Source organism: Amblyomma mixtum, chromosome 9 (genome assembly GCF_055824585.1).
Source record: "Amblyomma mixtum isolate Tamu chromosome 9, ASM5582458v1, whole genome shotgun sequence".
Lineage (NCBI taxonomy): Eukaryota > Metazoa > Arthropoda > Arachnida > Ixodida > Ixodidae > Amblyomma > Amblyomma mixtum.
In genome coordinates this window covers 108,944,548-108,966,944 of record NC_143020.1, presented here as the reverse complement: position 1 = coordinate 108,966,944, position 22,397 = coordinate 108,944,548, and the positions used below count along the sequence as shown (strand labels likewise).

The window sequence follows — 22,397 nt, the reverse complement described above, 5'->3', positions numbered from 1 at the left end:
AGTTCTTGGTCTCCAGTACCGTTCTGCCTCTATCTAGCAAGCTCCCTCCCTGGTGAGGAAATTCATCGGCCACAAATCACGTCAGCCTCCGGAAAATTAAGAGTAGGGGATCGAGAGAAAAAAAAATTTCCTCGTGCGCTGCGACAAAGACGAGGTTACTGCTTTGCATTGGTCGAAATGCTTACTGAAACGCAGGAGAGAGAGAGAGAGAGAAACAACTTTATTGCCATAGCTTGAGTGGATGCTTGTAGCGCGACAAAAAACAGACAAGGGGCAGAAGACGAACGGGACAAGCAGCCGCCGCGGTGGCTCAGTGGCTATGGTGCTCGGCTGCTGGCCCGAAAGACGCGGGTTCGATCCCGGCCGCGGCGGTTGAATTTCTTTGGAGGAGAAATTCGAGGCCCGTGTACTGTGCGATGTCAGTGCACGTTAAAGAACCCCAGGTGGTCGAAATTTCCGGAGCCCTCCACTACGGCGTCTCTCATAGCCTTAGTCGCTTTGGGACGTTGAACCCCATAAACCAACCAACCAACGAACGGGACAAGCGCTCCCGTTCTTGTCCCGTTAGCGCTTGTCCCGTTCGTCTTCTGTCCCTTGTCTGTTTTTGTCGCGCTACAAGCATCCACTCAAGCAAAATGAACCAACTCGCCCAGCAAAGAGTGTTATTGAACTTTATTGCCATAAAGTGGCGGGATTTAGGGCAGGTGGGCTTGGTGTGGCCCCCAGGTGGGGGCGACTTCCTGGGCCCACGAAATGAGTGCCAGTTGTATGCTCTTGTCTGGCCTTCTGAGGAGTTGGTTCCATCCTTCCTCGGAGGGAGCTGGCAGTAATGTTCTAGGGGGCGGATTTCGAGCGCAACCCCAGAGGATGTGCGCCTGGGTGGCGATTTCTCCCTGGTAACAATTTTGGCAGACGGGGTCGTATTCCCCGTCTGTGATGAGTGAAAGCCTAGAATGGCTAAGGATGGAGTGTGTCTGCAACCTGCGGAGCAAGGTGGCTTGCGCTCGATTCAAGTCGGGGTGTGGAGGCGGGAACTGGCGTCTCATCTCTCTGTGGAGGTTGGTAATTTCGGCAAAGGTCTGGGGAGCCTCGGCAAGAGCGTCTGGGTCCGTGGGGCCGGCCGCCCGGTTGGTTAGTCCTCGGGCTAGTCGGTCGACCCCTTCGTTTCCAGAGTTTCCCGCGTGGGCGGGTGCCCAGACCAGGTTGGTCTTATGGTCGGGAGTGCAGCCGCGAAGGATGCGTGCAGCGGGGTGGCAGATAACACCTGCCGAGTAATTTTGTATTGCTCTTTTGGAGTCGCTGAGGACTGTGCGGGTACGTGGGTCAGCGATGGCCAGCGCGATGGCCAGCGCGATGGCGGTTTCTTCTGCCGCTGTCGGAGAGTGAGCTACTACTGTGGCGGCGGTGACGAGAGAAGACTGTGGCGTGGTTGCACAAGCCACGTATGTGTTTGCACTTTGCCGTGCAGCATCTACGTATATTGCGTGTTCGTCGGCAAGGTATGTGGCATCTAGTGCTTGGGCTTTCAGCTGACGGCGCGTATCATGGCGGCCAGGTAGCATGTTTTTGGGGATTGGCTTTATAACTAGGCGGCTATAGACCCCTATCGGAATGGGCGTCGTGGGGTGGACGTCGCCTATGGGGTTGATGTTGAGACGGTCAAGTATGAGCCGCCCGTGTTTAGTGCGGGAGAGGCGGTGGATTTGGGCGGTCTTGTGTGCCTCTATGAGTTCTGTGAGCGTGTTGTAGATGCCGAGTTGGAGGAGGTGCTGTGTGCTGGCGTACTGAGGTAGCCCCAGTGCCGCTTTGTACGCTGAACGTATAATGCTGTTCACAGCTTCCTCGTCCTTCCGGCGGAGGTGATAGTAGGGGTAGGAGTAGACTATCCTGCTAATGAGGAAAGCTTGCGTGAGCCGACAGAGGTCATCGTCCTTCATACCTCTGCGGCGGGTGCTGAAGCGGCGGATAAGTACAGCGTTATGAACGCCGCTGTGAGGTTCTTAGCTTTGTTATTCCATTGCCCAAAGTTTGTTTTCATGCAAAGAAGACGTAAACACACTGAGAAAATTAGGTCCTTGCGAAAATTCTCCACGTATACATAACGAAGTCCGTACTAGCGAGGTACGACTATATATAATTCCGAACCACGATGAGGGTGAAACGCCGTGCCATGTTTGATGAATACATAGTATAGCGTTGTGCTAAAATAGGCTAGTGGGAAAACAACTCAAATGAATAAAGAAGGAATGAAGGGACGGTCTAGCCAATACCATGCGACTGACATACACGTCGAATGCATAAGCTTTGACTGATTCGGTTGCTTCGTAAGCAGCGTCACTTTTTCCCGGACCATTTGCGTTGGGAACTATTATTTAGACGCTGAACAAATATATTCCAGATGCTACATCACGAATAGTTCACCTACCACGTGTTTTTTTCGCCACATTTTGCATTGGGCTGATCATGGTGAAAAATTCGTGGTCGGTGTCGCACAAATCTATTCACTCAATTTATTCTTTTCATTCACAGTTAGTGAATCGAATCGATTACAAAGAGGCGTTATGGAGTGCATAGGCGCGCAGTTGTCCTCTCCTTTTTAATTTCTCCGGCACCAGTCCTGTTTTTAGTTTGCGATTCTCGTGGGCATGGCTTCGTCATCATTCTTTTCTTTCCCTTTCCTTCTCTCATAGGACATAAGTTAGGTTGGCGAGCTGTTTTCGTAAGGATCGGCAGCACACTACACTTTTCTTCAGGCGTTTTGCAGGGGCTTCAGATGCCTTGCAGAGAAGCGAGAGGTTTCGCTCAGGTGGACTCTGACGGGCGAGCCGATGTAAAAAACGCGCATTCCAACCTATGCGCCGATGTGGCCTACCTGTTTTCACGAGTGTAATTTAAAGAAAGTGGACATTTGTGATAAATAATAAAAAATAACAGCCAAATATACAACGAAGCCGCTTACAAATACATATAAATGAATACAACTTGGTTCTGTCGTGCCTTAATGAGCGTTATTCCTGTCGCGTGTGTCCTGCAAAATTTGTATGTTTGCTCATGATTGTGTTTTTTATCAAACCGGTAATATAACACGTATCATCAAATATCCCTCAAAAGCGACCTTAAAAAGCGGTATTAGTCGCTGTCGACATAGAAGCCATACATAAACGCTCCGAGCTCTCATGCCAGAATACCGGCTTTTCTTCTTGCGTATACTTTGGATAGTGTATGCAATGTCGGGTGCAAAAAGTGGTACGCAACATTAGAGGTTGTATGGCTTGCTGCTTTTGCGGCCATTTTCGGCATTTAGGCCAAGCTGGAGCGCCACTCATCGAAACGAGCAAAATGACTTGCCTCTGGATCAAAACGGTCTCCTTCGATCACAGTACACCACATATCTAAGGTGCCGTAACTAGTTGTTACCAAGCTTCTCACATGATTCTCGGTCGATAGATTTTTATTTGCCTACTCAAATTTGTTCTATTTATTTTTGATTTTTTTGAAGCCGGTATCCGACCTTGAGGTCGCTAATGGAAACCTCAACCTCAGATGCTTAGAAACACTTCTAGAAAAGCTACCAGAGCCATATCTGTTAGTCGGAGAACTCCTCTTTCTGGGGAAGTGGAGAAACTAATCCCAGAGGTCGCATTTTAGAAGATTTTATTCTGTGCAGTAATGTGTGCCTACTGAATTCAGGAAAGCCCATGTACTGCTCCCTAAAAACTGCAAAAATTAGCAGTTTAGATTTATCGTTTAGTTCACCATCACCTTTTAATGATGTTAAATGAGATCTTCTGGACAACCCACGCGGAATGGATCATTTTCCACCCATTATTATACCCGAAGAGATAACTGTACAGCAGCTGTATCCCACCAATAGTCACATACGAGGCAGAAACGAGGAGGCTGACGAAAAGGGTTCTGCTTATGTTAAGGACGACACAGCGAGCACTCAGGACCAATGCCACTCCGCTAGCCCCGATTACACTGTGGAGGTCGACAGGACCAACACACCGAGGTATAGCCCGCAGGCAAATCGTTTATTTGGGGTGATTCCAAAATACGATAACCGCCCTCGGTAGCGCAGGCAGCAGGAAACGGGCACGGGGAAAGCTCGATGTCACCTGGAAAAGCCGCGTTTGTCTCATGGCTCCGTCCATCCCGTCCATCCCGTCACGCGTTGTCTCATAGCTCCTTCAACTCTCTCCCCGTGGTGGGCTGCCCGTGCGGCCACCGAGTACACGAGGGGGAAAGGAGGGTCGCCCACGTGACGATGTGGATGCTGCTTCCCAGCTTTCTTCTCTGCCAACCCCGAGAGAGCCGGGAGGGTAAGGGTCGCTGTAGGCCACTTGAGAGAGTTCGGCAGGATATGCGCCGCCTAGGGCGGTCGAAGGGTAGACTGGATGCTCGCAACTGTTATCCCCAACCGTTCCCAATCTAGGTCTCCGAATACCTCCAGCAACTAGGCGGTGAATAGCATTAGAAATATAGTGCCTCCCTGTCTGACATCCTTCCGTACTGCAATTTTATTGCGGTGGTTATGGAGGACACCTGCGATCCTCTAGTCAAGTGCACCCTCGGAGGGCGAAGCCCTCCTCTAAAATAAGCAAATCACGGAACATGTGCTACTCTCGCTTGCACACACTTCCTTCTCTCGACCTCATCCCCTCCGTTACTCGCATCCCCATCCCCCGAAAAATTAATTTGGGCCCACTGCTCTCTGGAGTCCCGTTGTAGTTTTTTCGGGCGCGTTCCGACTCGTCCTATAGAAACTGCCCCCTTCCATACGCCGACCTAGGACAATGCCACTTCCATTGTCTTATCGCCCTCCCAATACCTATACTTCTCTCAAAATCCACCTAGCGTGCCTGGCTAGGATCGGCACAGCTGGCCGACTAAGTAGCCCTGGGCGCTCTCCCAATGTCGTGCTGCTCTACCCTCCACCATGCTTTTCCATCCTCCATCATGATTTTCATTACAATAATTCAGCAATATGATGGCTTCCAATATTCCCTTCATAAGCTGTTCTAGTGTGAAGACAGTGGCATTCTTCGGCATTGAACCCCAGTCCTCCGGCTCAGTAGCCGAACACCCTTACCACAGGGCTAAGGCAAAATGCAACAGCAGCCATGGGCTGTGCACTGTCCGGGCGCGTTAAAACGTCGGGTGGTCCAGATTATTGTGAAGATCTTCACTGCGGTGTCTTTCATAGCTCATGAGCAGTTTGGGGACGTTAAACTGAGCACAGCATGTAGCACTGTCACCTTATAAAAGCTGAAGCTGATCCAGGGGTTGCCTGGATCTTTTCTGATCTTGCCCTTACTCCCCCCCCCCCCCCCCCCCCCCCCCTGGCAACAAATTTGTGCAGGTCCGTGCTGTACCCGAGCGCGGGGCTGGATGACCGGAGGAACAGGAGAAGTTGTCCACGTTGCTGCGCCTGAAGCCTTGGGCGGCAGAGCTCACCGTCTCCGAGAACCTGCACACGGTGAGCACATCGCGCAATTCAGCCAAAGCTAAAATGCTGCGGAACCATCTAAATGCATAGTCCGCAGGAGCAGGACTAAGGAAAGCGAACTTTTTTTGGATGTCTAGAGTATATGAACTCCCCTTACTGTCACAGTTGTATTGTGGCCATGATGTTCATGAATTATAAAAGATCAGTTGCGTTTGGTATATTTGAAGGACTGGTCATGCTTGCAGTCTTGCTTTACATGTTGTTTGGCACCTGTGCACTGCTGCAAGCGCGCTATAGTAGAAGATATACGCGCAGTGCAAAAGCAAGGAGGTGACACATCAGGGAAAAAAAAAGGCGAGGATCCGTGTGCGAAACTACATATACATGAACTACGCGGACGACTGGGTGCTGTGTGAGTATTTGGAACCCCGGGGCCTGCTGAACTAGTTGCAAGTGAAATTAGTGATGACACATTGGAATGATGCGTGAGTCACGGATACGCTGCGAATATGCTGAGAATGATTGAGTAATTGGGTGCGATGTCAGGCGTCACTGCAATTCAGCAGTGACGCCGTATGGCTGCTATTTAGTAATTACTTCCTTATTATAAATTTACTTCACCGTGGGGGATTTCCCTAAACATCGCACTACTCCTGTCTTCTAAGGTCCCTATAGTGGCATGCTAATTGATCGCATGTATAAAAAGAGAAAAAAATTCCAGAAACAGAAAAGAACAAAGAAAATACCTGAAGAGAACCGTAGCAGGCACCGGGCTAACCGTGACGAAAGTTGACAATGGGCTACAGTTTCAAACCCCCATAACGAATTTGCGCAGGTCACGACTGTAGGCAGACACGTGGCTGGATGACTGGAGGTGCAGGACACGTTTTCTACGTACACGAGAATCTTTGGACGGCAGAGCTCACCGTCTCCGAGGACCGGCACACGGTGAGCACGTCACTTATTGCATTCCGTGCGACAATGCCGCAGCGTCAACGAGATGGTCTGTAGAAGCAGCAGGATTGTGGAAATTCCAAACTTGACTTGGCTGCACAAAGTACCTGCGCTCCCCACACTCCCACAGTTGTGTTGTAGCCAGGGTGTTTATAATATATCTCAAGGCAATGATGTTCGGTATATGAACGGACCAATCATGCTCGTCAGTGGGAATTTCGAACTGCATTTTCTATGACTGCTCAACTGTGAGCATTATGGAGTAGTAGTATAAACTTCATTCCGCAAAATGGGACGGGGTTTAGGGGTTGGGGTCTTGAGCAGCAGGTGGTGTTCCTAGGTACAGGGTCCCATTGGTTCTTGCTGCCTTCTCGGCCCGCTCAACCAGCGCAAGCTGATCTTGCGGGTCGGAGCTGGACAGAAGCTCCTCCCGCTGCTCGACTGACGGGTTTGTAATTTTGGGCTCTATCGGGCTCGCCCGACAGCCCAATGTGGAGTGGTAGAGGGTGGCTATCTCTCCGCACCACACGCATTCTGGAGTGTATTGCGAAACACAAGGCGCCATGATGTGAGGAGAAAGAGGCCTAGCTTCTCTTTCTAGGGTGACAGCGCCCGAGCAGTTACTTTTGTGAGACAGGATGAACATCATAATCAGAGAGGGGGGGGGGGGGGGGGTGGAAAGGAACGCGGATTTCGCGCGGACTGTTGACGACGCGCAGAGACATTGCAGAATCGTTTGGAGATAGCGACGGCCCCACGGAAACGTTTTCCCTTACAATCAGGCTCATCCTTGCATTGATTCCGCGGAACAAGAATTCCTTGCTGCTGGAGGCTAAAAAAAATAATGTGGCTTGTAACCGCTTATGAAGTGAATGAACGTAATGGCCTCATTATACGCGGAAAGCTTACAAGAAGGTTAGGCCCTAGCGTCCAATGGTGGCCATCAGGGTGGTTCCTGGTATCGTGTTCTCCCCGCCTTTTCGGTCGGGTTTTGCACGTTGTTCGGCGGCTGCCGGCATGGTTCACTGGAACAAATTATTCGCTTTGTCGCTTTGGGGACCATAGACGAAGACACGTACAAACTGCGAAAACGAAGTGCCCACAGTAATTTTTAACTGGCTAGCGAAGCAGCACTTACCACCAATTCGTTCTGCACTGTTTAGTTCACACGCTTCTACTGCAAAATTACAAGACATCAACATGACGAAAGCCGGCGCTGTGGCCGCTGGGCCCAAAAGACGCTGGTTCGATCCCGCGGCGATCACGTTTCCACGGAGGCGACATGCTAGAGGCCCATGTGCTGTGCGATGTCAGTGCACGTTAAAGAACCTCAGGCGATTAAAATCTTCGGAGATATTAACTAAGGCATAGCCCATATCGTGAACATGAAGACAGGAGGGACTCCGACTTATAACTTTGTTTAATGAAGGTACAGTCGGGGACAAAAGTCTCCGGACCACGTGTTCCTCTAACGAAGCCGATAGCTTTGCTAATAGTCGGCGGCTGGGGACCACCCTTGTGGAGGCAAAAGTTAAATTTTTGTTCTTTCATCTCCACAAGTGCGGTCTCCAGCTGCTGTCTGATAGTAGAGCTATAAGCTTTGTTTGAGGAACACGTGGTCCGGAGACTTTTGTCCCCGATTGTACCTTTATATTTCTTTATCGATCGGCACACTGCTGTAGGTACCGAGGAAGGCCACAGCAAGGACACGTGGACAAGACATCCGAAAGATACCACGCACGCTTTTTTTTTTTACTGGACGTTTTGTTTCATAAACGTTCATGAAACAAAACGTCCAGTATAAAAAAAAAAAGTCTGTGTGGTTGCTGCGGGCTTCTGCGGTACCTGCAGCAGCGTGCACCCTCCTCTTGCACTTCGCTTTTTTTTTACCCAAACAACTTATATGGTTCCAAAATTTCCTTGGCCCACCTTTAGCTGCGCGATCAGGGGATTACTTTATTTTACTCTGGACGAGGACCTATACAAGCAGTTTCTATCATCGATAAGATTCCCGTTTTCGGTCTATTCCTTCCTCTCTGTTTCCCTGAAGCCACCCGTAGTTGTTCAATGACCTCCTTAAATTCCTTATTGCGTCAGCCTCGTGGTTTCCTCTTTCCTTCCCAGCGGTTTGTAACTTTGCTTGTTCCATTTCCATACTGCTGAGTAGTTCTAATTACAATCCCACTTTTCCATGGGGCGTTAATCTTATGCTTTCTCAACGCCTGCTGCTATTAGCGCTATTTGTTGGACGTTGAATTTTGCTTTCGTTTTTTTTTGTGTTTTATACATTTCCTATTTGATCAGGGCACGCATATGCAGAATAATACATCTATGATCACATCCTAGGCTATACTCTCCCTCCTCGTCTATTTACATTTTGGAAAGCTTGCTGTACAGGGTGTTTCACGTAACTTGAACCAGTGATTAAAAAAAGTGGTGAATCGGATTTGGGTGCAACCAAAGACATTGTTTCCCGTCGTGTGGCGCTCCTCAGTGTATCTTTGAAATTCTGTTTAATTAGTTAAGCATCAAATTAAGCAAGTCTCCTAATACTCACTTTAGAGGCACCTGCGTTCTGTTAAGTGTGTAGAGGGGGTTTAGAACGAATCGATTCAGTTTTTTGTAGCAACGTACTTCCTCCTGATCATCATCAGCCTGACTACGCCAACTGCTGGGCAAAGACCTCTCCCGTGTATCTCTATCTAATAACCCTTTCTTTTTGCCAGCTGCGACACCCGTATCCCCGCAATCTTCTTAATCTCATCCTCTCACCCAACTTTATGTCCCCCCCCCCTCCCCCCCCCCTACTACGTTTGCCTTCTCTTGGAATCCGCTCCGTTACCCTGAAAGATCAGTGGTTATCTGGCCTTCGCATTACATTCCCTGAAAATGAAAATTGGTTTTGAGGAAAGGAAATGACGCAGTAATTGTCGCACATATCTCGGTGGACACCCTAACCGCGCCGTAGGGAAAGGGATAAAGGAGGGAGTGAAAAAAGAAAGGGGGTGGTGGTGGTGAAAAGCATTTATTCGGCTATATTGTAAGCAATTTATTCGCCTTCGTCGTCGTCGCCTCTCTGGCTGCGACTTCATTCTCTTTCACCTGATGATTCCCATCGTCATCGCTTGAGGCTGTTCGCTTGGAAGACGTCTCTGGCGAAAGGGCTAGAATAAACGTCTTACGTGAAGTCTTCCCTTACAATATTTACAGAGAGGTGCTTGCCCCTGAGAGGCCCCTAGTGGGTCTCGCCCCTTGCAATACTTGGCGGACTCCCTCATTCCGGGATCTCGTTGGTCATGACCACTGCGCACGTCCTCCGAACCAGGCCCTGTTGGGCGGATAGTTCCTGGCAGCCGGGCAGGGCCGCCCCCCAGTCCTCGCGGGTAGGGGAAGGGGTAATGGGGGGGAGAGAAGGATTTTTCATGCATGCCCAAACCATGTGGAAGGTGTCGGCCACCTCCTCACAAAATGAGCAGCGGCCTTCCAAAAAGGATTAAAGTGCTTGAGAACCGCCGGACACAGCCGGGTGTTTTTAATGTTTGTAAAGAGCCTGAGGAGAGTTCGTTCGCCAGCTTTACCCAGTCCCTTCATAGGAACCGGGTAGCGCCGGCGTGCGGCACGTTAGTGCTCAGCAAAGTCTTGAGAAGAAATAAGAGGGCTGTGATCTGGGTTAAGGTCCTCCGAAGGAATGCCTGGTGCCCGGTGAGTGAGTGCGCGGGCTACCTCATGGGCGGCTTCGTTACATGGCATGCCTTGGTGGCCGGGGACCCATATGATTGAGCGATGAGTTGGATCGCCGTCGCGAGTACTATGGTGAAGAATTTGGCAGAAGAAAGGAAGAGGGGCCGTCGTGGCGGTGGCGAAAAACATTTATCAACAATTAAACAATTACAGAGATGTGATTGGCGTAGGTGCCTATTGGCACCTTCCCCTCACAATACTAGGTGAAGCCCCTATTCCGTAATCGCATTGGCAAGCAACGCCATCCTCGTCCGTTGAACCGAGACCTTTTTTGGGTCTTGAGGTCTTGACAGCCGAACAGGACCGCCTCCCAGTCCTCTCTGGTGGGGTTGAGGCGGGGGGGGGGGGGGGGGGGGGGGAATAGATGGGCACTCCCAAACCATGCGGGAGGTGTCAACCACCTCCCCACAGAGCTGGCACGCGCCGTCAAAGGATGTGTTGAAATACTTAAGCCCCGCCGGGCACAGTACAGTGTTAGAGTTTTGATGAGGAGGCGCTCGTCAGCGCGTCCAGTCTCTTATAAGGGGTCGGGTAGTGCCGGTGCTCCTCCTTGTAGTAATCGGTGATTTGTTTGAATGTAAGGGCCAGATTGTCTGATTCGGAGTAGGCTTCCAAGGACAGGGAGATAGCCCGGGGAGAGAGTGCGCGAGCGGCCTGATCGGCCTGTTCGTTTCCCTGGAGTCCCTGGTGACCGTATGCCCAAATCAGGTTGCGTGAAGCTGGATCTTCGCATCGGCAGCTAAATTGCAGTATGCGCCAGGCAAGGGAGGGCCACTGAGCCACCGCGGCTCTGCTTAGGCCCCATTTATTCCTCTTGATTTCATCTACGATGTCCTTTGCCAGTTGCGGCCACCGTATCCCCGCAAGCTTCTTAATCTCATCCGCCCACCTAACTTTCTGCCGCCCCCTGCTACGTTTGCCTTCTCTTGGAATCCACTCCGTTACCCTTAAAGGGCAGCCCGCAAGGGCACCTTGTGTAACGAGGTGTTGGTGCTTGGCGCCACCACGGACCCTTAGTCCCCATACCGAAGCTGTCATCCGTACCGTGGCGATAGGTTGAAAGGTGGAGGGAAGAAACCTTGAACGGTGGCGGTCGAGGAAGTCGTCAATCCTCGGCCGATGGGCTCCTCGTCTGTCTACCAGGCGGGGAGTCCCGGGACCTTCCTCTGTATATAAGGGTGAATCAGAGGCGACAAAGTATCAGGAACCCTTAGTTTATACATGCCGTATGGAAAAATCTGCAAAAAAATCTGATCGACCCCCGAAAAGGGGTCGCACCGATGTGAAGAAACTGAGTCCACAGAAGCCAGCAACGTTTGCGAAGTTTTTTATGCTGCACTCAAACACTAATGTACCGGTAGCCAACCTATCTGCATTTGTCATCGCCAACACCCTAAAAAGTTGTGTAGGCAAAGACTACAAAGCAAAAAAGCAACGAACCGGAGACCTCCTTGTAGAAATAAACACAAAAGAAAAGAGCACCAAACTGATGTCATTACAGAATCTTGGGGAAATGAGCATACAGGTAACCCCGTACCGCACCCCGAACCACTCAAAGGGCGTCATATCTGAATATGAACTCCTACAGAGTACCGATGCGGAAATGGAAGAACTAGCCGAACAGGGAGTAATAGCAGCCCGACGAATAACCATCCGGAGAAACAATGCTGAAATCAAGACCAAACATATTGTACTAACTTTCAATAGCACAACTCTGCCTGACTCCATCCATGCCGCATACCTCCATTGTAAAGTCCGCCCATACATACCGAATCCGAGACGATGTTTCAAGTGCCAGCGCTTTGGACACAGCATGTTGGCCTGCCGAGGCAAACCCACTTGTGTCACATGCGCAGAAGACGCACATACAGAAGAAAGATGCGAACGCACACCAAAGTGCATCAACTGCAATGGCGCACATGGCGCCTACTCCAGGTCGTGCCTAGTCTGGAAAACAGAAAGACAAATAACTTTGAAGACCACAGAAAACCTGTCCTACCTTGAAGCAAAAAAACGCGTCTCTTTCCAACAGAAAGGGACATACTCTGAAGCGGTGACGCGGGGACCGCCGCCGCCTTCAGTTTCTGTCGGCACACAGGTCGATCCGAAGGACCTGGGGACGACAACCAAGTCCCCACCACAGAAGTCGGTGACACAGTCCACAGGGCTGAAAATTTCGCGGGAAGACCACGCGATCCTCGCCGGAGGCCCTCAGGCCCCACTTTCAGCAGCGGCATCCTCGGCGACAGACACCCCGAACAGCTCTGCTGAACTGGACCTGTTGCCCCACCCCTCTAAGAAGGCAACTGCTGACCCAAGAGACTCTGCCCCTGGAGCAGAGCATGATTCACTATTGCCAACAAAAAAGACGAATGCGAAGGCCACGGGCCATCGCAAACAAGAAACATCCTCCACGTCCACCGTGGAGGAGATGGATGTCAGCGAAAGTCCGCTGACATCTAAAACACACGTATCCGCGGATTCTCCGCGGAAATCCGGCGCCACGAAAGTGGCGATGGATACAACTCCTGGTTCGCCACCGCTGCAGCGGCGGCGAGACTCCCTAGAGAAAAAAGGGAAACCACGAATCACTGCCCCTGAGAATAAGTAACTTTCCCCAATCCCCAACTTATCACAATGGCGTATCTAATACAATGGAACTGTAGAGGTCTACACAGAAACTACACAGACATAACCGATACGCTCAAAACAATGGCACCTACAGCTGTGTGCCTGCAAGAAACGAACCTTGGGCCACAGCACACAAACATCTTAAAAAAATATAATATTTTCCGGAAAGACCGAGTCCGGGAAGCGTTCATCCACAGCCAACACTGTATCGGAGTCTTCTTTGATCTGGAGAAGGCTTACGATACCACGTGGAGGTTCGGTATCCTCCGTGACCTAGCGTACCTAGGTATCCGCGGCAGGATGCTGAGCTGTTTGAGCGACTTCCTGACCAATCGAACGTTCAGAGTCCGCCTAGGCGCAACCTTCTCCAAGACTTTTATCCAAGAAACTGGAGTACCCCAAGGGTGCATCCTCAGCACGACCTTATTTGTCATCAAAATGAACTCCATAGGAAAAGTAATCCCAAAATCGATAATGTACTCAGTTTACGTAGACGACCTCCAAATAGCATGCACGTCTTCCAGCATACCTACCTGTGAGCGGCAAATACAAATAACAATAAATAAACTGGCTACCTGGGCAGATAGAAACGGATTTAGATTTTCCCCTCAGAAAACAGTAGCGGTTCTGTTCTCTTTGAGACGAGGCCTACAGGCCGACCCCACACTATATTTAAACCAAACCCCACTACCTGTCAAACAAGAGCATAAATTCCTAGGGATAACTTTCGATAAAAAGCGCACTTTTTTGCCACATATAAACAGCTTAAAGAAAAAAGCTTCCCTGGCCCTCAATGTGCTGAAAATACTATCAAGAAAACGCTGGGGGTCTGATAGAGCTTCCCTGTTACATATATATCGTTCTCTGGTTCGCTCTAAGTTAGACTATGGGTCCATAGTATACGGCTCAGCAAGACCGTCCTACATAAAACGACTGGATCCTGTCCACAATTTTGGTTTAAGGTTGTCTTCCGGTGCTTACAGAACTTCACCAATAGCAAGTCTGTATGTGGAAACTAATGAACCTTCCTTAGAAGATCGAAAAACAGCACTAACTTGTACATACATCCTCAAAATCCTTTCTCAGCCCAAACATCTCTGTTACCCAATTGTCACGAAATGCCCATCCCGATTACTCTTCAACAACAAGCCCCATGCGATTAAGCCGTTGCTCTTGTGCTTCGAAGAAAAATGTCAAACTCTGAACATACTAAACGAAATCAAAAATATTGCCCCAAGACACGAAGCGCTACCACCGTGGTACACTCTCCCCACAGTGTGTGACGTCACACTAACACGCCTCAGGAAAACCTGTACACCACACGACCATATAATACAAGAATATCTAGCACTACAAGAAAAATACAGAAATTACACTGCATTTTATACTGACGGGTCAAAAACTCATGCTCATGTAGGAAGCGCAGTAATACAAGGAGAAAATAAAAATGCAATATGACTGCCGTCTTGTGCTACAGTTTTCACCGCTGAGTGTTATGCCATTTGTGTTGCGGTACAGAAAATAACAAATGAAAACATCAAAAACAGCATCATTTATACAGATTCACTGAGCGTTCTTACAGCATTAAAATCCAAAAATGCCACGGAGTCACAGATAGGAAGCATCATACACAACATAGTAAAGATCACAACACAAAAACATGTTATAAAATTCTGCTGGGTTCCCAGTCACGTTGGCATTAGGGATAATGAGAGAGCCGACATGTGTGCTGCACAAGCCGGAACCATGGAAATAAAACATGTGATTTTGCCTCCTAGGGATTACATGAAGTTAGTACGCAGCAAACTAAGAGCCAAATGACAAGCCTCTTGGGAAAATGAAGGAAACAACAAGCTGCATACTGTAAAGCCCATTTTAAAAGAATGGAAATCACGCCGCCATAAAGAGCGTTTTATCGAAGTAATTTTATGTCGTTTACGCATAGGTCACACACACATCACCCATAACTTCTTATTAACAAAAAAAGACAGACCTCTGTGTGAAATGTGTGGTGAGGAGCTCACAGTAAATCACATTTTAATTTCTTGTTCGCATCTCGAAGTACTTAGAAAAAAAGTTTTTTACGGCATTTTACAATGAACACATTCCATTTCATCCCGCATTGCTTTTAGGCGAGCAAACACTTGTCGAGTTTTCACTTGTTTGTAAGTTTCTAAAGAAAGCCAATGTTTTAAATCTATTATAATGTAACCTCTGTACACTTGACATAACATCATCTAACCTTGTGTTTGGCGCATGATAGCCATAGTTGCTTATGCGCCATAAAACCCCATATAACGTAACGTAAGCTTAAAGGGCAGCTGCACCACTTTTTGAGAATTTCGCGATGTTCAAGGATTCAAATCTATATAGGCTGTAGGTAAAGCATGCCAAGTTTTTTTGCACTAGCATTTAAAATGATCACGTAATCGACGATTGAATTTTGCGCTTCTCCTCAAAGCACCAAAGGAGTGCGGGGAAGTTTAGCGTGACGTCACAGAAGGTATTTTTATTTATTTATTTATTTATTTATTTATTTACACATACTGCAGTCATAGAGACCAAGCAGGGGGGCAACATTCAAAAAGCAAAAATAATATCAAACACTACGCAAATCCAGCGTTCCGGCAACAATAAAAGAAGAAAACCAAACAGAGGGCAATGATATTGTTAAGTTTACACATACAATAAGACACTCTTTTCAAAAGCAGCGGCATCCTGAGCCGAAAAGACATTTGCTGGCAGTGAGTTCCATGTAGTGATTGTTCGGGGAAAAAATGAGTTTTTGAACGTATTTGTGCGTGCAAAGTACGGGGTAAGGTTATGGTTGTGGCTATTGCGTGTCTGTCGTGTAGAACGGGGGGATATATAGGGAGCAGCATTAATATTAAATTGACTAGAGTAAAATGAGTACAGAAATTTAAGCCTTGCGAGTGCTCTCCTTCTTTCTAGAGTGGATATGTTCTTCGTAGACATCAGAACGGATGGAGAGATAGAGCTATGGTAAGCGTTAAAAATGAAACGGACGGCTTTTCTTTGGATCATTTCAAGTTTCTTTATATCCTTTTTTAAGTGCGGATCCCATACGACGGAAGCATACTCAAGTTTCGGACGAATTAGTGTGTTGAACGCAAGTTGTTTAAGTTCAGAGGGAGCGTGTTTTAATTTGTGTCTTAGAAGGCCGAGGTTCCTTGAAGCAGACGAGCAAATGCTATTAATGTAGCTGGACCATGAAAGACGATTTGTAATGGTGACTCCAAGATATTTGTATTCGCTCACCTGTAGCAGTGGAAGATTGTTTATTGCGTAATTAAAACTGTATGGCGCTTTCTTGTTAGTAACCTGAAGAAGAACCGATTTGTCGCTATTTATTTTCATGGACCAAAGGGTGCACCACTCTAGGACATTATTAAGATTTGACTGCAAGCATTCTTGGTCGGTAGTGCTGCTAATTTTCTTAAACAGAATGCAGTCATCTGTGAATAGTCTAATACTGACTTCGGACGTATTTACGGAGTTAACCAAATCATTTATATAAATAAGAAATAAAAGAGGCCCAAGTACGCTGCCTTGAGGCACACCAGAGGTAACGGGTAAAATACCTGAATGAGATTTTTTAACATCGACGAACTGTTTTCTGTTGGAAAGATAGGTTTTAATCCATTTGACAAGTGCTGTTGGAAGACCAAGATGCTGAAGTTTAAAGATGAGCTTATTGTGCATGATTTCAAGTTACCGCTGCCGTCAGCCACACACTAGCGTTCCTTGTTGAATGCTGCCTAACAACGTTCGGAGGGCATTGCCTTTGGCGACGTTGGTTTTTCCTTCAAATTGGGCGTGTATGCATTGAAAATGTACCGATACCTTCGATGACGTCATCATGCCCCCCCCCCTTGGCGTTGTGCTCTGCGGAGAAGCCCGAAGGCCGTCGCGATTTTAATCGGCGATTACTTCACCATTTCAAATGCTAGCCCAAAAGGACTACGCATGCTTTACCTCCAAGTTTCACACATCCGACCCATTTAAGCTCATCGATTTCTGAAACCAATGCAGTTGCACTTTAACGACAACCGGTTATTTTGCTTTCGTATTACATGCCGTGCCGAAGGCCATTTTCTCCTCTTGATTTCGACTGGGATGTCCTTAACCAGCGTTTGTTCTTTCACCCACTCCGCCCGCTTCCGATCTCTTAACGTTACACCTATGATTTTTCTTTCCATAGCTCGATTCGTCGTCCTTAGCTTAAGCTGAACCCTTTTCGTTAGCCTCCATGTTTCTGCCTCATAGGTGAGTACCTGTAATATACATCCGTTGTATACTTTTCTCTTGAGGGATATTGGTAAACTACCGTTCATGATATCTGAGAGAGCCTGTCATATGCGGTCCACCCCATTCTTATTCTTTCAGTTAATTCATTTCATTTATTATTTTCTTGAACGCCTGAAGGCATTACATAAGGGGGGACGTATTGTTGAAACGGCGTAAGGCGATGTGAACATGCATAACAAACAGGAAATCAAACGTGCACACTCACATGGCAAGGGCTCCAACCATGACAGGATTCGACAACAGGTGATACACCACTCTTGAAAGACAGATTAAACAATATTTGCTGCAAATTGCGCTTATGCGACCAGGATCTGTATGAGATGAATTTTTATTTTCTCCCGGAATGTTTTGTGATCAGTGCATGAAACGATGTCGTTAGGCTGTGAATTCGAGTGTTCTCGCGTTGGCAAAGAATGGGTTGTTGTAAGCATTCGTGCGGGCACCCTATGCGTGCTATCGGGTTTCCGTGACTGAGCCGTAAGGACGTTCGTGGTGACGTGGTTAATAGAGTGTGTCGTGTTCTCGTGCTATGACAAATGTATTGAGTAATCATAGGCGGGAAACGACAGGGCGTGACTCGGAGGGACTGCTTGAGGGCGGTGACGCCGGTTTCTCTTGAGTAACATGAAGTAATGAACCGAGCTGCACGATTTTGGATCGATTCCAAATTGACGGTGAGATATGATTGCCATGGGTGCCAGATGGATGATGCACACTATAATTTTGGCCGTACAAATGTTTCGTACGCCAGCTGTTTTATGTTAGGGGATGCAGATTTCAGATTACTTCTCTGGCAGCCAAGTGTGAGTGAAGTATCGGAGCAAATAGTTGTAATGTGGGTGACCCATGAAAATGATGGTGCGAGATGTACACCTAGGTGATTATAAGATGTTGCAGCGGTGATCGGCACTGATGAGATACTGTTAGTGTGCACATGCGATATGGTGGGTTTGTGAGTGAAGGAAAATGATGTGCATTCAGATAGATGTAATGGCGCTCGCCATTTTTCGCACCATGATGCAATAACGTCTAGGTCCTGTTGCAAAACAAGGTTATCAGTCGGGATATTTATTGCATTATAAATGGCGAATCATGCGCGAAGACTCGTAATTTGCATTGAATGTTAGAGGGTAGGTCGTTAATGTATATTAAGAAAAGTAATGGTGATAGGCCGGCCCCTTGAGGGACACGTGATGTTACATCTCGTAAGGGTGACTACAGGTTTTCTTACTGAATTTGATCCTAGTGCCAGTGGAAATAATCTACGCGCTGACTGATATAATCTGCGTGCCATGAATTTAATCTGAGTGCAAAACATTTAATCCACGCGCCAGCGTATTTAATCCAAGCGCCAACTCAAACAATGCGAGCGCCAACCAATTTAATCCCAATGCCAACGCAAATAATACGTGCGCCAGCTGTTTTAATCCAGGTGCCAACCAATTTAATCCACACTCGAAAAACGAATGCTGTAGAAGACTCCAAAGCATAGAACACGAATACCAGGAATAAAGATTAGGTAATTTTTCAAACCATGCGATGCCTAAGCGAAGTGTCCACATATTGCATAGCTTTCATCAATATTATAACCAACACTACTTTGATACAAGTGTTTTAAAGCGCCGTTTAAAGCGCACAATATCAGCATTAAAAAGCTGCACAGGGGCTCAGTGCTATGGCTTACTGGCTCTTTATTACGACCATAGAACGGAGGAGGGCACAAATGCACACACTGTTTATAATGTAACATTGAATCCACTGTCTTCAATAAAAGATGCGATTATTTTGTCAGATAGTCAAAGAAAGTGTTAATAAACCGTACTTTAGATTAGCCCTACGTAGTTTCGTGTGAAAAAAAGGTACACAGCCAATGATGGAAAGTTCCAAAGCAAAAGGCAAGTTTTGCGCCTCCATTTCTTGTGGATTGTCGTCTGCTTTTGCAAAATATGCTAGGACAACAGAAAAAGACATAGATATGTGCACTCGTTATAGAAATCTGTGAACTTTCTTTTTCAAGAAATAAGATTTATTTCTCAGGCACGTAAAAAAGCATTGTTAAAAACACAGAAGAAAAGAAAGTTTCAAAGCAGACGGCTTTGTGTGTGCCGCATTGTGGCTGCATTTGCACAACGGAGTAGAGCCGGACGGTGGTGGTACGCACTCGTATACTATAAGCAGGTGATAGTGTACGACTTTTCTTACATCTCGCATGGACATTAACGCGCAGTATTTTCTTCCATAGAAGCCGATGAGCCGTGCTCTTAGGTCCTAATTGGACACCGAAAACGAGGACCGCCATTCAAGCTCCCAGATGCACCAAGAAGAAAGAACAGCAAAGTCTCTGAACATGACAGGGCCTTAATTCTCGATGTGTCAAGGCGTGGAGGAGATGTGAAAAAAAATGGCAGACACGCTGGGCATCAATTTAAAGACAGCAAGATCAATTGCAGCTACCGATAGAGAGGTGTTGAAGAAAGGCGGAACGTCGAAGAAATTCGGAAATGAAGTTGTAGCGGCTCTCAAAAATATTGTGGACAACAACCCTGCTTTCACTCTAAAGCAAATAAAGCAGGCGGCGGAAGAAGAATTGGCCGGAATTGCCATCAGCACAAGTAGCATCGATCGCCTACTGGATGCGCACGGCTACTCTATGAAGTTGGTGACTCAGAGGCCGATCGACCGCAACAGAGATGACGCGAAACGCACCCGCAAAGCATATGCGCAGTGGCTGCAGTGTGAAGGACCCCGCTTGTGCAGGTTTTACGTTGATGAGACCAACTCTAACATATAGTGTTCAAGGAGCTTCGGCCGTGCGATTAAGGGGCAACCTGCGGTGCAGACGACTACTGGCACCAGAGGCGCAAACCTTAACATTACCGCCTGTATGTCAGCAAATGGTGTCATACATTGGACGGCTGTCGACAAGGTTCACTGGGTCGTGTTTAACGAATTTTTGAGCGATATATCAGCCCGTGTCGAAAGTGAAGAGCCTGGTTCAGAAGCCGTTTTTATTTTTGATAATGCTCCCGCTCACAGCCATGTGGAACAGGCAATCCTGGCCAGTCAGCTGCACTCAATCAAGAGGTTGCCTCTTTACAGGCCATTTTTTAACCCTATAGAGGAAGTGTTTTCGAAGTTCAAGTCTGAAGTCAAAGCTTTCCTCAGCGAGCGGAGAGACTTGGCGCTCACTACTCCGCCCGAACTGACTAAAAGGGAGCATCGGCGCAGTTTGTTGCTCGACGCTGCTCGACACTGTATGCAGCAAGTACAGCGAGTAGAATGCGCTGCTTTCGACCGCCATAACTTTTCTTTTATACCAGCAGCTTTGCGTGAAGATGACATGTAAAATGTGAGGTCACACTTTGCGCCACCTAATTTCCTACAGAAAATAAAACTGCATTTCAAAGACGGCCCCTTCTGTGCTTGTATAAACCTAGATTGTTAACACCGCTATAAGGCAGCCGCCAGTAGCTATTCTTGACCTAGGCTGTAAGCTCCGGTGTAGCTTCTCTCACTTTCCCTGCTAAAACTAAATAAGCCTTGAAGTGAAGAACCGTTCCTCCGGTTCTGTGACTCGTCCCACCTAGAAGAACTCTGCATTACACTGCTACCTTTGTTTCTGCTAGTGGTGTTGAATCTTTATCACAGCCTCCCGAAAAAATTCTCCACCGGTTGCATGAAAACAGTATAAAGGCCGGAATTGTAACTAGCATGCAGATTCAGCGCATAAGACAACCCATAATCAGCAGTGCTTACCCAACTAATTAATACACGACAGTCACAAGCCTCAAGAGTTGCATAAAATACTGAGGTTTAACAGCTGCTAATGGCTCTTTGATGTTGCAAGGTATGCGAAGAAAACGAAATAGTGCATGAGAATGTGACTCACAGGCTTGCATGGTCTCAGAAATTATCTTAACTTCGCTTTATTTATTCTCTGTTCGCATTTATTCGCATGCGGATTAAATTGGTTGGCACCTGGATTAAAACAGCTGGCGCTTGTATTATTTGCGTTGGCACTGGGATTAAATTGGTTGGCGCTGGATTTGTTCGAGTTGGCGCTTGGATTAAGTGCATGACACTGAGATTAAATTACATAGCAGGCAGATTATATCTGTCGGCGCTCAGATTATTTCTGCTGGCACTAGGATTAAATTCAGTGGGAAAACCTGTAGATGTCATTTGCGGATTTGAACTTCGAGCGCTCTTTTAAAAAAATGTTCAAGCCAGCATAATTAGATTGGTAGGAATCCCGAGGCACGAAAGTTTCGCAAACAGACGATGATGAGATACGCATTCGAATGCCTTTGAAAAAGTCTAAAAAGATTGCATCTGTCTGGAGGTTATGGTCCATGTCCTTAAGTATGTGTTGGGTGAACACGGCCAGCTGTGTTTCACGTGAAAGCGATTTCCTGAAGCTATACTGATGCGGATAAAAGAGGTTAATTGAATCTAGGTGGGACATTGAGTTTGATGCTATAATGTTCCCTAGAAGTTTAGAATTTATGCTAGTAGGGGATATTATATGATAGCTGGGCATGCGCAATCACCTGTTTTGAAGATGGGAACAATTTGGGCTATCGTACGATCATCAGGAATACTTCCCGTGTGCAATGATGGGGTAGATATTAAACGTCTAATCTAATCTAATAAATCTAATCGAGCCGATTAGATTTATGTCTATAGGGTAGAGGATACACCAGAATTTGATGGGATTTGTTCTGAGAATAGATATAACAAGCCAGGAGATAAAAATTTGTCTTCCCTTTCATGATCCGGAATAGCGGTCACTACGTGACCTAGGTAGACGTATTGCCTTACCAGAGTACACGTTTCTTCCCTCCTTTATTACTTCTATTTCGGCGAGGTTCGGGTGTCTATCGAGACGTCAGGAAGTTAGAGCGGCATTTCCGTTCCTCAAAAACGAATGTTTTTATGCTGCGGAAAAGGTAACACTGGAAACTAGGCAGTTTTTTCGTGTAAGCTGGCCCTTGAGTCCGTGAAGTGTGCTGGGAAATCCGCGAGCGGCAGAAGGCCGAGTGTGCACTTGAGCACAAATCCGCTAATGCCAATCAGCTTTCGCAGATTAATGCGCTAAGCCGGCAAGCTTAGCGCGAGGAACCTTTCAATCGAAAGCCTTACTAGCTCAATTACGATAAAAACGGGCGGCGTATATTTTTTTATTCAGTTCCGATACTCCCATGGCCCACAGGGCATTATTGATTTGCATAGGTCGGCACACTCACTCATGAGTGCTCTCATATCGCCTCACTCACACTCACGTCTGTGAGTG

The 22,397-nt window shown here is 47.4% G+C and overlaps 1 protein-coding gene across 2 annotated transcripts in view; it reads left to right on the top strand.

Moving 5' to 3' along the window:
- LOC149330661 (uncharacterized) overlaps window positions 1-22,397 on the top strand; it is a 58,312-nt gene that overhangs the window by 17,187 nt on the left and 18,728 nt on the right. For both annotated transcript variants that reach the window (XM_089559918.1, XM_089559917.1), the window contains exons 2-3: window positions 5,363-5,479; window positions 6,285-6,397. In XM_089559918.1, the coding sequence (XP_089416044.1) occupies window positions 5,363-5,479; window positions 6,285-6,397 (230 nt within the window). The remainder of the gene's footprint in view (window positions 1-5,362; window positions 5,480-6,284; window positions 6,398-22,397) is intronic.